At 45.7% G+C, this 16,391-nt stretch overlaps 1 protein-coding gene across 2 annotated transcripts in view; it reads left to right on the forward strand.

Annotated features, from left to right (window-relative positions):
• The window catches only part of RFT1 (RFT1 homolog), a 47,767-nt gene extending 31,686 nt beyond the window's left edge, over positions 1 to 16,081 (forward strand). Inside the window, exons 8-13 of one of the 2 annotated variants that reach the window (XM_003409840.4) lie at positions 65 to 115; positions 1,071 to 1,201; positions 2,312 to 2,456; positions 7,001 to 7,106; positions 10,905 to 11,154; positions 11,498 to 16,081. In XM_003409840.4, the coding sequence (XP_003409888.1) occupies positions 65 to 115; positions 1,071 to 1,201; positions 2,312 to 2,456; positions 7,001 to 7,106; positions 10,905 to 11,154; positions 11,498 to 11,665 (851 nt within the window). In that variant the 3' untranslated portion in view covers positions 11,666 to 16,081. The remainder of the gene's footprint in view (positions 1 to 64; positions 116 to 1,070; positions 1,202 to 2,311; positions 2,457 to 7,000; positions 7,107 to 10,904; positions 11,155 to 11,497) is intronic. The other variant, XM_064274391.1, reaches the window with a different exon arrangement.
• Positions 16,082 to 16,391: the final 310 nt, after the last annotated feature.

Raw genomic sequence — 16,391 nt, forward strand, 5'->3', positions numbered from 1 at the left:
AAGAGAAAAAGGAAACAAGAAATGAACAGGCATTTGAATGACTATTGTGCTTTTCCATTTCTAGGAGAGCGATACGTGATGACATTTTTGAATGTGTTAAATTTTGGAGATCAGGGTAAGTTGAAATTCTGTAGTAGTTTAATTAAAGGTGAATACAATTAATAGATACTCCCTGACACTTTTCTCTGTAGTTTGACATATTTAATGAAAACGAACCTCTCAGTTCCTGAAAATTGTGAATCGTAGGTCTTTGTAAATATATACAGTGTACTGACCATCCCCTCTAATGTGACTTGGGTGGCAGGTTCTCTGTTGAGACCCCCTGCCTTCTCCACTACTTCCTGCAGAGTGCTGGTGCCCACGTTGAGGGGTGGAAGATGCTAGGATCTTACCACAAAGGAAGATGTAGCTAGATAAGTTTCCCTCGATATTTTTTAAAAATTTTATTTACTTTGTTTTTGTTGTTGAGAATATACACAACAAAACATACACCAATTCAACGATTTCTACATGTACAATTCAGCAACATTGATTACATTCTTCGAGTTGTGTAACCATTCTCATCCTTTCCTGAGTTGTTCCTCCGCCATTAACATAAGCTCACTGCCCCCTAAGGTTCCTGTCTTATCTTTTGAGTTGCTGTTGTCAATTTGATCCCACATAGATCTTAAAAGAGCGTAATGCTCGAGACAGACATTTTTTCTCTTTATTTTTTAAGAAACCCTAAAGTAGTAGAAATAAAAATAGAAAAAAATCAACTTTACATTAACGAGTTACATGACGTGTACTGTGGAGTCTTATGATGACAGCACTGTTCTGTGTCTTGACTGGATCAACGTCAGCGTCCTGGGTGTGTTATTGTACTGTGGTTTTGCAAGAAGTTACCATTTGGGGAAACCAGACACACGGTACACGGGTTTGCTCTATTTTCTTACAACTGCGTATGAATCTACAATTATCTTAAAAAGTTTAATTAAAAAATTTAGTCAGAAAATAAAATTTTAACAATGCTGTGAAAACTAAATTAGAAAAATCAGTATGATTGTTGTCTCTTCCTTTTTGCTTCATAGGTGTATATGATATAGTGAATAATCTTGGCTCCCTTGTGGCCAGGTTGATATTCCAGCCAATAGAGGAGAGTTTTTATGTATTCTTTGCTAAGGTGCTGGAGAGGGAAAAGGGCGCCGCGCTTCAGAAGCAGGTAGTCTTTGTTCTCATGTCCTTGCCTCTCGGTTGAATTCTCCCTCTGACTATGAGGTAAACAAACAGAAATGTTGGGGAGCCTGTTTCCCTTCTGTTTGAGCTAAAATTTTCTTCTAGATTTCTTTCTTCGGTCATATTTTAAATGGTAGCAGGACCCTGAGCTCACTTCTTCCATGACCTTCTCTTTCTTTCCCCAGCTGGTCCTTTCTTCTCACCTCTTTGTCCCTCTTTGTGACCTTATTCTTGTGCAGTCCTCAGAACTTCTCCCTTAGGCAGTGTGGTTCTCCGGCTGTCCCCTGTGTAGTGCCAACCCTTCCATGGCCTATTCTTAGGTGCAATAATAAAGTTGCCTCCCTGCATCCTCAGCTTCTCAAGAATCCTAGGTTGCAGAGGTTGGAGAAAGGCTAACCTAGGGCATGAGAGGAAAGGATGTGGTCACATGGTTTCACTCGTCACACCGATTGTTTAAGCATCTCCAGGGCTCTTGAGAGCCCAGGGCCGCATTCTGACTGTGTGAATCTACATGCTCTGGTTGGTTAACACGGAGGGAGAGATTTTAATCCACAAGTGTTTGGTTGTAGAAAAGTCATTTTTTCAAAAACCATTGAAAATGTCTGACATCTTTGAATTAAAAGCAAGCTAGGTCGGCCTCTTAATGTCTTGGAAGACATTTTGCAAAGTTTAGCTTATGCACAATATCAAGCTAGTCTGGCCCTCAGTCTGATTTAGAAATATTTTCCTAAGAGTGGATTGATAGTAGGACCAGAGTGTTGAGACGTTTGTCAGTAGACACTCTGACAGAGCCAGCTAACATAGATTGAAACCTGCTGGCCAGTGAAGAATAAATATCAGGGAAAAGTGAGTGTTTCCTAAGCAACATTTGAAATAATTTATCCTAAATGAATTAAAAACCAAACCTCCCCCTCACTACGCAAGGATCCACACACCGTCTTTTCTTTCATTTGCTGATAGATGTAAAAACAACAGGCTTCAGAAATCCAGTGGTGCCCCTCACAGTTGAAAGAGTGATCTGCAGAACAGTGAAGGGAGAGGGGGTTTTCTTTTAGCTCATGATTCATGCAACTTCCTTCCCTCTTCCCCGGCCCAGGAAGACCTTGCTGTGGCTGCCATCGTTTTGGAGTCCCTGCTCAAGCTGGCCCTTCTGGCCGGCCTGACCATCACCGTGTTTGGCTTTGCCTATTCTCAGCTGGCTTTGGACATCTATGGAGGGGCCATGCTTAGCTCAGGATCAGGTATGCACAAGAATTTTGATGAATTTGTTCTAATTTCCAAATAGAAATGGAAGAGTCTTGTGAAATTTCACAACTTCTGCACACACCCGTTGAGATCTATGTCAGTGGAGAGAAAATGGCCTGATGGCTGGAGCTGTGGAACTGTTCCCCTCACACAAGGTCAGACCTGTGCTCAGGGTGCAATCAGGGTCTTGGCACCAGGCTGTACACTTCCCCAACCACTTGGAGAAGTTGTCATGGCTCCACCCCACCACTGGCTTTTTTCTTAGGTCTAAGATTTGTTTTGCCAAGCATTTCCCTGCACTCCCTCTGAGGTGAGGGAAGAAGGCAGAGAGCAGGCTCTAATGAGTCTCTGCTTGGTACTAAACACATCTGAAGACAGTAAATGCCACATAAATCTCACGGCCTTTTGCATAAAAGCTTCTGAAGAATAACCCAGAGCCATTTGCAGAGAATAAAATTGATCTCGGCAAATAAAATGGTACGTTTAATCTAGTGACTCTTGGTTTTGAAGGAGGAAAGTATTGAATGTGTCTAACTTTGAGAGCGCCTGATGCCCAGACCACAGCAACTGCTTTACCTCCCTACCCAGAATCTAGGCTTTGGGGACGTCATCAATTTGAAGTTGCAGTGGGCCATAGGCTGGCAGTCCGTTTGCAGTGTTTCATCTTGGGTTCAGCAGAAATCTTTTTAACTCCTCAGGTCACTAGAACAAGAACCCTGATGACTTTTCTGCTGCTCTATGTCAATGTAAAGGGTTCTGTCAAATGTCATTTTACAAGTTCATTGACATGTTTTATCTCCATTGTAATGGGACCCAAACTTTTGGTATTAGGGGAGAAGGGCCAAGTTTCTGCAATAAAGTAAAGGTCATTAAGTTTAGAGAAACACCTGCTGTGAAACCAGTGATGGTTTGCAGCTCCCTGGGGCTTGCTGTGCGAAGTACATTTGAATCAGGCAACTGGAAGAAGGCCTCATTAGGAAGCCATTACTAAATTTATGTTCAGAGATTAGGGACTCAACTATTTCACAGCAACTCTGCCCCTCTAGAAAGGCAATCACCAAGGAGTAAGCTTTAATGTAACATAATCGCAGGACATTATGTGGGGAGAGGGCTGTCCCATCATTATAATGTTCACCTGGTGGAGTAATTAATCATAGATGAGATATAAACAAACCAATTGTGTAGTCCTTCTATGTACATGAACTGCTGGTGCCGGTTTTGAGTATTGATAATAAATTTATCCATTAGAAGAGCCAATGTTTGTTGAGTTCTAAAAAAAATTTTTTTTTTAAGGTAATATGTTCTGTCCCTAATGGTTTAATGTCAGAGGAGTTAATAATTTTGGACTCAAAAAGATGCTCTCCCAGTCTTATCTTTAGAGAAAGAGCAGAAACTTGAGAATGATTCTGGTTTCTCAGTGTCTTAAAAGAGTGTACGCTTGATGTGTCACTTCAGGGTCCACAGGACTGTTCTCATCTCTTGCCTGACCCAGAATCCCATCACTGTCACCGTCCACCCCAGCAGGGTTGTTTAGCATTTGTCTTCTCATTGTGGCTGCTTCTCGTTTTGTCCAGATTTCTGGCTTTCTGTAAGTCCCGTGGTGCTTCTTGATCGGGTCAGTGCCTCTCTTACGGTGCCTGCTGGCTTTCCTTCCCTGGTCTCCGCACAGCCCCTCATCTCCTTGCCCCACTACTGACATTTTGGACTGGTGCTGTGTATCTGCGTGCCTTTCCTGTGCCAGAAAGTATTAGCACTGCCACCCCCAAACCCCAATCTTTTTTCGATCACTTGGATACTCTGTAAAACTTGACTTTCTCCAGCAAGTCTTCCTGGCTTAATCAGAAAATACTGACAGCTTTCTGGGGCTCAGCTCCACCACCTTAGTTTTGAAAGTGGAACTTACAACACTGCTGTCCTCAGTTTCCCCAAGTGCATGTATGACTTTGTCCTCTTGAAGTGGACTTGCCTGTGACTTGTATAATCCTCTTAGATTCCTTGTCCTCTGTGCTGACCATTTCCAAGCTGTGGTCTTGAACGTAGTGTGGACAAGCTTTTGTATAGGGGTATGGGTTTGCTTTGCATTGTTTGGGATTAGGATTATATACAACTAGGGGCTTGGTAAGTGAAAGACCTTTGTTGCACTTAGCTTTTCCATCTTTAATAAAAATGTAAACATTCACGAAACTTCCCTAAGATTTCTCACATGTATCTTTTAGGTGCTTTTCTCTTACCCCTTTACTTTATTTTTCAAAAGCTTTTATTCTTCTCTATCCCCTCAATTCAATCCATGGTTTAAGGGCCCATCCTTAAATTCCCCAGTTTCAACTTCTTTCCCCAAAATTGACTCAAAACCATTCTACTCGAACCACTGTTTCATGCAAGAGTTTGTTCTCCATGCTCAAAAGCAGCTCCCTGGCCACCTGTGGATGGACCCACACATGCCATTAGCTCTCAGTTACCGGTAGGATGTGCAGATGGGAGAAGACCCCATTCTCCGCCGCTGCCGCAGAGCGGAGGATAAAGAGAGGCAGGGAGCGCACTGACTACAGCCCAGAGCCTTCCAGGGGCAGAGCCTGGTCCCGCCTCCGGTACTGGAATCTTCCCTCATGGGGGTGGGGGCCAGGCTGCTTTCTGCAGCAGCCCAGAAACTAAACTGTGGAGTCCAAGAGAAGGCCATGGAAAACACTTTCTGCTATGCATCAGGACTGCTCTGTTAGTATTCATTTTGTGATTTTGTGACTGCCATAAAACTATTTGGATTCCCCACAGCACAGGAATCTTTCATATTAAACAGCCTTCATAAATCATGAGTGAGGAGTCCTAGATTCTGAGTCTGGAACCTCAACCCCCCTTTGTATAGTGGTTGAGTTTTTTCTTTGTTGTTGCTGTTGTTGGTGCCGTAGAGTCTACGCCAACTCACAGCGGCCCCATGTACCACAGATTGAAACATTACCCGGTTTTGTTTTTTTTTAATTAAGGTATAATTTAGTCTGATGAGTTTTGACAATTATACACCCCGTGACTCAGCCCAACCCTGTGAGTGGCAAATCAGAGGCAATCACAATTCTAATTTTTATCACCATATATTAGCTTTGGTTTAAAAAATTTTTTTCATATAAATGAAATCATACAGCATATAATACACATTTTTGTTTGGCTGCTTTCTCTCATCCACAGATCAGTCGTTTTTTTCCCTTTTATTGCTAAGGAGTATTTTTTTTTTTTTTTGGTTTGGATGGACCATAGCATGTGTCTTAGTCATCGAGCGCTGCTGTAACAGAAAATACCGCACGTGGATGGCTTTAACAAAGAGAAATTTATTCTCTCACGGTCTAGGAAACAACAAGTCCAAATCCAGGGCATCAGCTCCAGGGGAAGGCTTTCTCTGTCTCTCAGGTCTGGAGGAAAGTCCTTGTCCTCAATCTCCCCCTGGTCGAGGAGCTTCTCCACACAGGAACCTCAGGTCCAAAGGATGCGCTCTGCTCCCAGTGCTGCTTTCTCGGTGGTGTGAGGTCCCCATGTCTCTCTGCTCGCTTCTCTCAAAAGAGGCTGGCTTAAGACACTATCTAATCTTGTAGATCTCATCGATATAACTGCCGCTAATCTATCTTATTACATCGTAGTGATAGGATTTACAACACATAGGGAAGTCTCACCAAATGACAAAACGGTGGACAGTCACACAGTACTGGGAATAATGGCCTAACCAAGTTGACACATACTTTTGGGGAACACAATTCAGTCCATGACAGCATGTTTATCCTTTCTCCTGTTGACGGGCAGTTTTGGCTATTCTGAATAAAGCTGCTATGAATGTTTTTGTACAGGTGTTTTCGTGAACATGTATGTTCATTTCTGTTGAATATATACCTTGGAGTGGAGTTTCTGCATCATAGTTTGAGTGTGCGTTTGTTTTATTAGAGATATTAACTCTTGATAATGGCCCTCTTAATAAAGAGGATCAATCCTATTTTGAAGGCCCTTGTTCTTTTGTTAGTAGACTTTTGCAAAGCTTGTTTATTAGCTGTAGAATGGCATCACGTCTTTTTAAGGGAAGAAAATAACATTATGGGCTCTGGTTCTGATTGCAAATTTGTGGATGTTGGTGTCTCAGTAGTTTCCTGCTGGCCTGGGCTTTTCCTCAAGGTCTTTTCTTGAGGAGCTGTTCAACCAAGGTTCTCTTAACACACACAACCATTAAAGGCTTTGAATGTTCAATCTAGCAGCCCTCTTTATGCTGGTTAAAAAGCAAGAAGATTTTTGTCAATGGCCAGATAAGCTTTTAGTTGTTAAGCAAGAGATCTGTACATTTATTCATAATTTTCCTTTTGCTCTAGCTCTTTATTTTAGTCAGTGTCATGGAATGCTGGGGCACTGTGTAGATAATGAGGGCCATAGGCTCGAGTGTGCGGTTTGTCCACTGATGATACCAGCAGGGCTGATGACAGGGTTCTGGTGTTCTCTGAGCACCCAGCAGAGCTGAGGGTGCATATGGACCTCTGTTTGGGCTCTGGAGTCTTGGTGGATTGTTTCCTTTTAGGTCCTGTTTTGCTGCGTTCCTATTGTCTCTATGTCCTTCTGCTTGCCATCAATGGAGTGACCGAATGTTTCACATTTGCTGCCATGAGCAAAAAGGAGGTCGACAGGTGCGTATCCTACAAGGTACACCCTTAATTATGGCCTTCAGGCAAAATGAAACAACTTGCTGATCTTTTTTCTGTTTATCCTGAGTGTGCTTTTATAGATGACCCTTTTAGATTACCCTTTTAGAGGTAAACTTTAGGCCCCTAGCATGGTGCCCTCCCCCGGGATCTCCACTGCACAGGCGTGCTTCAGTTCATGCCCCCACAGTGCAACTGGAAGGCAACAAGTACTCTTAGTCTCACTTTGTGGGGGAGAAATATCAGCCCTGAAGGGGTGCAGAGTCAGTCGCTAGACAAGCTTGATTTCTTCCAGCTCCTTGCCCGGTTCCCCCCAAGAGTGGCCCTCAACCCATTTGTACGTCCTTGGGAATCCCAGGGCTTCTGTGACCCCTCTCCTCAGAAAAAGACCCAAATCCACGTACACATCTTGCCACCTTTTTTTCCCATCCATTGACTGGGTCAGGACCCTGCCCGAGACCCTCAGCCAGTGGTCCTTAACCCTGGCTATGAGTCAAAATCCCTCATGGAGCTTGTTAGAAATACAGATTCGTGCCCACCCTACCTCCACTGCTGTCTCTGCCACCACTCCTGTGGAATCAGCAGGGACCCCCTGCACACATGTATATGCTTTAAAAGCTCCTCAGTGACTCAGATGTGAAGTCCTTGCTAAGAGCCTCTGTCCCACACCTAGGATCGTCTGCTGCTTGTTCCAAATGCCAAAAAGTAGCCAGGCAGTAATCACTGTGAGAGAGACTCTCTCTAGGATGAGGTTAAGGAGAAGGATAGAACTGATAGGGGAAAAGAAGAGAGGAAGACAGAGAAGAGTGTAAGAGGGTGGGTGAAGGTGATGAGCTAGCGGCCCTTTGAGCCCTGGGTCCCTGAGGGTTTTCATACTGCCTCTGTAATGCCTCGAGTGCTGTTGAGACCATTTGAGGCCCAGTGGTGGAGTAGGACAGGGAAAGGTGGCTCAAAGAGCTGGGGAGCCCTTCCTCTTAGAGCAGCATCTATTTGCTTCCCATCTGGAGCTGGCTCACGGAGAAGCTTGGGGACTTTGCCTCACACTGGTTGAGAACTAGAGTCTAGACCAGCAAGTTCCAGCCCAGACTGATCAGATGCCCCTAGGAAGCTCCTCCCAGACCAACTGAGTTAGAGTTTTAGGGGGCTCGGGCCAGGGCATCTGTTTTATTGCAGAGCTCCTGGGGATTCTGATGATAGCTAGGGCTTTGGGAACTGCTGGCCCAAACCAGCTTTCACAGCAAAAAATACATGGAGCACTGTGACCTGTTAACACTTAGGTGTATGTAACTGAAACAGCAAAAGGTTTCACAAAGCAGTGATTACCCAGCGCAGGATACGCTGATGGTTTTTATTCTGTTTTACTTCATCTTTTCCAATATGACTCACTAGATTGATTTCCTAACCTACTACTAGGTTGCAACCTGTAGTTTTAAGATAGTAGTCTAGATTTTTTTTTTTTTTTTTTACTTCCAATAGATAAATTTATAGCTACAGAATGTCTATAAGTCCATTCTTTTTTTCAATGGATGAAAAGGCCTACTTAACTCTGAGAAGAAAAATTTTTTATTTGAAAGCTGTGTCTAATATTGAATGATTTTTAATACAATGTAAAACTTGCTAAGGACTAGGAGTCTATCTCTTTAAAAGAAATTTTGTTACAATAACTTAGCATTAGCTTTGAGGGAGAAGGTCAACAACAAGCCCATTTAAAATGTTTAAAAAATGTATTTTACCACCGAACCACAGGGGAGTATAGACAATGGCTAGTTGCTTTCTTTCCTCTTCTGTGACATTGAACCAAAGGAAACAACCTTTTAAGTCAGTTGTAGTGGAATTTTGACAGCATATAAACATCTGGAAAAATTATTTTCAGGGCATTAGTCAGCATAGAGAAAAGACAGAACACCTTCTAATGCAGTTCTCATCTGGGGTAATCACTTCCCCTAAGATTAAAACGGGACTCTAAGTACAGTCTTCAGACATGTCTTAAACATAGCAGCCCTAGTTCTGTCTGGGCCCCAAGCGCCTGGCTCTGCTTGGAGCACATGGAGCCCCTGAGCTCGTTACAGGCCCTGGTGGTTTTTTGTCTATGTGAGTTTAACCAGACATTAAACTCTAGTAAGGGCTTTCATTGTAGAATTGGGTAGCTTAGTTAAATGTTATGATTGATGAAGATGATTTCACACTGGACATTTCAGATCTGAATTAACAATAAAACATTGATAAAAAGATGGACTTTTACTAAACCAAATTCCGGTTAACCAGTGTTTTTTCTAAATAAAAACAGTGCATTGACTGGATGTGAAATGTTAGAACTTCCTTAGTTACAAGCTGTTTCTTTTTTTTTTAATAACCTCGTAGTATTTTTAGAATATGATTGGTGGAATTTTCATTATACCCTATTGAATTTTTTTTTTGTTTTGTTAAGGACATCCTATTTTCTTTTGTTCACTCAACAAATATTTTTTGAACATCTAGTGGCACAGTGGTTAAGAGCTATGGCGAGCTACAGCTGCTAGCCAAGATCTGCAGTTCAAATCTACCAGGCGCTCCTTGGAAACCCTATGTGGCAGTTCTGTTCTGTCCTAAAGGGTCACTATGAGTCAGAATTGACTCCACAGCAATGGGTTCTGGGTACCGCCCCCCCCCCCCATCATCAGGCATTGTTTTGAGCTCTGGGAAGACAGCAGTGAACAAGACAGATTAGATCCCTGCTCTCCTGGAGGGCGGATGTTCTAGTGGGGGAAGCAGATAGTGAGCAAGTGAATAAATAAGAAATTTAACATGGTGTGCAGAAAACTGAAACAGGGCTATGTGGTGAGAGTAGGGGCCCTTTTATATTGGGTAACCTGGGCAGGCTCCACTGAGGAGATGGCATTTAAGCTGAGGCCTGGATGATCAAGAGGAGTCCGCCATGAAAAGATGGAGGCAGAGTTTGCCATGCAGGGGGTACAATGGTGCAAAGGCTCAAGATAGACAGCTTCTTTGTCCAATTTCTTGGCCATTGAGTGCCCAACATGAAGTTGGACTTATAGATGTTGACTGGAGGATGCATGCAGTCTTCTCATTTTGGCACTTAAGAGACCAGCACCCTTCTTTCAGGGCTGTAGAGGCTGCACGGTGTGGCTGTGCCCGGTGGTATTTAACCAGCTTCCACTGCAAGATGGTTGTGTTGTTGCTGCAGGGGACACCCTTGACCATCCAGCCATCCTTTGATAAGCCTGATTTTAAGTCTAGTATCTTCTTGGGGCATGGAGAAATAAGCATTCATAAATAATTTACTGGTTACGTTAACCAAACCTTATAAAATAGTCATTATTGTCACTGATTAATAATTTTGCAGTGATTGAGAAAATGGTATTTTAATTGCACCTTTCAAATCCCCGTCTTTTCCTGAGGTGGATTATACCTCTAAAGTTCTGGGACGCTCGGCAGCTGCAGAGCCCTCTTGTGGTGGAAAGCAGCTGGCCTCATCATGATCAGTTCCTCCCAGATAGCCTCATCAAAGAGGCTGTACTGTTGGAATTTGTCCTTGCTCGGATCAGCATGAATTAGCTATCAGTTTTATTCATTGTTGCCACTTTACTTGGATTTGGGTGGGGATGACTTCAAAAAGTTTACGATTCTATGGCTTAAATTCCCAGGACAGTGACATTTTCATGTAATATGTATAGCTGAGGTTCTTTTCTGTGAGTTCACGTTCACAGCCACTTAAATAAATTTTTTTTGTGGCAATGCTGCCTTGGGACCACGTACCCACTGTCCTTGTCTCTCTCTCCCCAGGTACAATTTCACAATGCTGGCTCTGTCATCCTCTTTCCTGGTGTTCTCCTATCTCCTGACCTGTTGGTGTGGTAATGTGGGCTTCATCTTGGCCAACTGCCTTAACATGGGCATTCGGATCACAAAGAGCCTCTGCTTCATCCACCGCTATTACCGAGACAGCCCCTACAGGCCTCTGGCTGGCCTGTACCTGTCGCCAGTCCTCCTTGGTGCATTTGCCCTCAGTGGTGGCATTACTGGTGTTTCAGAGGTGAGACCCCCTGCAGCCTTCATATCACATGCATTCGTAGTCTCTCCACTGTCCCTGCCTCTAGGCTTCCCCTTCCTGCTCTGCCTGAACCAACTGTTTGCCTCCTCCACGCCCTTCCCCTAGCCTCTGGGGCAGCGTCTTAACGATAGACTGTGACAAGACAGTGCTACCAGTCGGAAAAAAGTAGGCTCCCAGTATGCAGTAATTATGTCTTTTATCTGAATTGGAAGCTGGAATGGTAGGGCCTCTGCCTTCCCTGACCTGCCCCAGTGAAGGGAGGTATGGATGGAAGAGCCAGGGCACAGCCCGAGACCATGGCAATGACAATGGTTTCCTCCCTCAGGTGTTCCTCTGCTGTGAGCAGGGCTGGCCAGCCAGGCTGGCACACATTGCTGTGGGGGCCTTCTGTTTGGGAGTGACTCTTGGGATGGCATTCTTCACGGAGACCAAGCTGATCCACTTTCTTAGGACTCAGTTAGGTGTGTCTAGACCCACCGACAAAACAATGTGATGTCGAGGATACGTGGATGCCTATGGTGCCTGGACCAGTTGTGGGGCACCTTTTTGGGCAGAACAGGTTATCTGCACAGAAGAGCCCTGCTGAGGGGTCTGCAGAGGAGTGAGACCAACCCAAGCCAAGTGAGATATCCAAGGGAACCACTGGCTAAAACTGTACTATCCATTGGAAGTCTTACACACAAGTGAGGATTCTTATTTTTAAATTAAGAACAAAAGACCCTTTTAAAGATACAGTAATCTTTTTTATCAACATTTTTCTTTTTTATTAACGAGTTAATTCCTTTCGGGTGTGATTAACTTTTGGAACTATGGGCTCCAACAAACTGTCTGAGATGTTAATGGTTAGTAATCATCTGGCCCAGAAAACAAGATGTAGCCATTTTACCCTTGGTGGAATACTTTATCCTATTACTTAAAAGAAGGAAGGAGACCTGAGGCTCTTCGCAGAGCAAGAACGCAGCATGGCCCTGAAGTGTGGCTTCCCCCGTGTCAGTGCTGTGGTCTGGGCTTTTAGAGATAGAAAAATGCTTCTCAGTGAGAAATCCAAGAAATGAAAAGGTGAAGTTTGCAGCTCACATTTCCCGGAGTTAACTCACGAGAATCAAGCCTGGCGCGTTCACTGCTGTGTCCCCAGGCCAGCACAGCGCCTTACCCACAAGGGCCTCAGCTTTTGTAGATTGAAGGGTGGGTGAAAGTGGCTGAAGACCCCTGAACCGGCCATCCAAAAGAGGGGGGTTTTGAAGGATATTGTGATCCAGAGTGAGTTATTTTGTCCCCCGAAGGGAATGGTGCTTTGCAACTGGGCATACCTTTTCACATGGAAGTTGCACGGATGACAACTAAAGTTGAATAGTTGGATCTTCTTTTCTAACCAGAATGAAATACTCCAGGTCAATTCTGTACAGCAAATATTACTGAGTCAGGTGCCTCCCACTGACCTATTGCTTCCAGCATTCGTTGATACAATCGAATCCTAGCCCTAGGACAAGCATGGCAGACCTGGGGGTCTGGCCGTCTAGGCTGTGGTGTGAGCCCAGGCTAAACCTTCCCTCCCTGGCCCTTCAGGCTGCGGTGTGAGCCCAGGCTAAGCCTCCCCTCCCTGGCCCTCCAGGCTGTGGTGTGAGCCCAGGCTAAGCCTCCCCTCCCTGGCCCTCCAGGCTGCGGTGTGAGCCCAGGCTAAGCCTCCCCTCCCTGGCCCTCCAGGCTGCGGTGTGAGCCCAGGCTAAGCCTCCCCTCCCTGGCCCTCCAGGCTGCGGTGTGAGCCCAGGCTAAGTCTCACCTCCCTGCACCTTGCAGTTGAGCTCACTGAGCATTGTTCCAGGGCAGTAAAGTGTCCTTCTGTTTTATTAATGTGTTAATTCCTTTTGAATGTGATTAACCTTTGGCGTTAGGTGCACAAACTATATCTTGGATGCTAATACTGTAGTTAATAATCAAGTGGCCCGGTGTCACCGTACCCTCCGTGTTTACACCTAGAAAGCAGGTTGTTCATCTGGGCCAGTAAGGGTAACTTGTTCCAGGCTGTGCTTTATTAAAATGCATTCATTTAGATATCCAGTAGCCCAGAGCCCAGGCTGAGGGACAAAGGATCTAGACACATCAGCGCACCAAGACTGGGGCTTGTCTGTTTATCTATTCAGAGGGAGGATGCTTTGGACTAACTAACTGGGGGAAAAACAGGTACCACTGAGCAGTTGGAGGCTGTCTTAGTCACCTAGTGCTGCTATAACACAAATACCACAAGTGGATGGCTTTAACAAAGAGAAATGTATTCTCTCACAGTTTAGGAGGCTAGAAGTCCAAATTCAGGGTCCCAGCTCTGTTGGTTCTGGAGGAAGATCCTTGTCACCAATCTTCCCCTGGTTGAGGAGCTTCTCAGTGCAGGGACCCAGGGTCCAAAGGATGCCCTGTGCTCCTGGTGCTTCTTTCTTGGTGGTATGCGGTCCCCATGTCTCTCTGCTAGCTTCTTTCTTTTATATCTCAAAAGCGATTGGCTTAAGACACAACCTAATCTTATAGATTGAGTCCTGCCTCGTTAACATAACTTCCTCTAATTCTGCCTCATTAACGTCATAGGTAGGATTTACAACACGTAGAAAATCACATCAGATGACAAAATGGTGGACAATCACACAATACTGGGAATCATGGCCTAGCCAAGTTAACACACATTTTTGGGGGACACAATCCAATCCATAACAGAGACCCTCCAAAAGCATGGTCTCAGTCATGCTTCTGTAGGGCAGGGGCATGCGGGCCAAGAAAAACTGATTGCCTCTGGGTAGGTGGCACACACAGTGGCAGCCCTTGGTCCCTCCCATGTCTGCTCTGTTCCCTAAGTGCACAGAAGTGGGCACTTGGCCCTCACGAGCCCCTCCTCTACTGCTATTGACCACTCTCCCCACCGCTGGAAATCTACCACCCACCCCATACCCACTTGACCCCAAACTCAAAACGTGGTCCTCAGGCTGCCTGCCTCAGAGTCACCTGAATTACAGCTTAGAAATGTAGGTTCCCAGCACCACTCCAGACCTCAGAGTCGGCGTCTCCGTGGGCAGGGCTCTGGGATCAGCTTTTTGGCAAGCCCACATGACCATGACATGGCCAAGGTTAGAGAAGCACTGTCACACCCTGCCATCCTGTGCAGTGTCAGGGCTCAGGCATGCACATGCTCACCAGGTCCGTTTTCTGCTCCCGGAAGACAGCTGCCCTTGCAGGGCCGCATTCCTGCCTTCTTAGCTGCTTTGCAAGCAGAGCCACCAACGTCCCGTGCAACGGAGGGAGACTCTGCGGCTGACAGCGTGCCCTCATTTTCTCACTGCTGTGTGGTCCACCTGGCACTGCTGTTAGCACAGGGCTGCTGCAGTCAAGGCCAGCTCCTCTGCAGCCTTGGAAGCTGGCCAGCTGGGACAGCAGCCCAAGACTCCTTCTGTGTCCTGCTTCCCTGCTTATAGGAAGAGTGCTTCCCGTGGCTGAGTGTTATCTGGGAGCAGGTATTTTCCCATTACTAACGTCTGCCTCCTGGGCCCGTGGCACTCTAGCAGCAAGCCCTTTACAGTTCTCAGAGGCCGTACCCTGAAGCTCACTTCACTGGACCTGACCACCGCTTCTGCGGTGGCTCCTGCACCCACCCCCCGGAGCTCACCTGTCACCTCAGGACGCTTGCATACATGTGTGCCAGGCTGCCTCACTTTACCCAAGAAGATTTTGGGGGAAAATCACACCTTTGTCTTCAAATACCACCTAAAGTCTAATGGGGCTACTTCCCCATGGAAACCAATCTCTAAGACAGGTTCTTTGATGAAACAAAGATGCCTTTGGTGGTGAGAATAACAGCATTGCTGACTTTCGTGCTCCTCTGGCCGCACCCGTGTTGGTGACCTGAGACAGCCCAGTGGTCCCTCAGTAAGGGGAAGATGCTGCACTCTTTGGTGCTCACTGAATGGCAACTCAGCTTTGGAGGTGCTGATGCTTCTGCCTCTCACTACCTCAGTTAAGCCAGGCATTTCCTTTTTCCTCTCCTTTTTCATGTTGCTACTTTCAGTTCAATTCCCTGGTTTTAAAATGAATAAATTATTTTCTTCATGTTTTTGTATGAATCTTTCTTCTTTTATACCCCCTCCCTCAAAAAAAAAAAAAAAAAAAAAAAACTCCTGAGATTTATAAGGAAGGTGGGCGAATAGCTTGAGTGTAGAACCGTTTGAGTACAACAGATCGCTTGAGTATGTGATTACTGACTTTGAAAGAGAAGGCCAGTTTCTGACCTCTGCAGGGAGCCTCCTGCTTGTGAGATTGGAAGGCCTGGCATCTTACTCCCCTCTTTCCCCTTCACCCCTGAGGAGGGTCTCCCACTGCTTTTTGTACTTGCCTGTCATTTCTGTCTGAGCCGCTCCTCTCTTACTCATTTATTTAGTAAGCAACCATTCTTTGACAGGCCAGAACTAGCTTCAGGGGCCGGTAGGGCAAGGGTTGGCCTAGGCAACATGAGTTTAGGGGGTCCAGGGCAGTCCTTCCATCCTTACATCTTCCTCAGCTTAAATTTCCTTTCTGTGGGATCAAAAGCTGTTCTTCTCTAAGTGGAGAGGAGCCTGGAAATTCAGACCCCCAGAGAAGGACTCCATGACTCATTCACACCACAATGTAAAAAAAAACACTGGGGAGTCTTTTCTGAGCAACTTTTGATATTGAGAAAGAGAGGGGAGCCGGGAGCATCCAGGACCTGAAGTGGGGGCTCAGGTGAGAGGCTGCACAGGCCCAAAAGCTGGGGAGCTCTGAGTACTGCCAAGTGGCCTCTGGGATGGATGGAATTCAGTTACATGGAGGAAATAGGAAGTGAACAGTCTGGGAAGGGCCATGACTGAAAACAAGCCATGATTGATGGCGGGGCAGGAACCCAAGAAGAGAAAGAACAGGAGTGGAGAAACATTTCACATACTTACAGAACTCTACTGCTTGGGGAGGCCAGGCTGGAGGTGGAGGGGCAATACCCAGCATTGATGGCAGAGTGAAGAGGACGTGGAGGGTGCAAGCCTGGGTGCCCAGCTGGAGGGATTTGTTGGTGAGATCTCCGACCAGGAGCTCAGTCTTGAGAACCTTTGGGAGCTGGCCCACCATTACAGCCAGGCCTCTGAGAGGGACCATGGGCTCAGGATGCTCCTTGCAAGGTTCTCGATGGCCTTGAGGCAGGATTCTAGAAAGCAAATGAACCCAGGAGGCCT

Source organism: Loxodonta africana, chromosome 22 (assembly GCF_030014295.1).
Source record: "Loxodonta africana isolate mLoxAfr1 chromosome 22, mLoxAfr1.hap2, whole genome shotgun sequence".
NCBI lineage: Eukaryota > Metazoa > Chordata > Mammalia > Proboscidea > Elephantidae > Loxodonta > Loxodonta africana.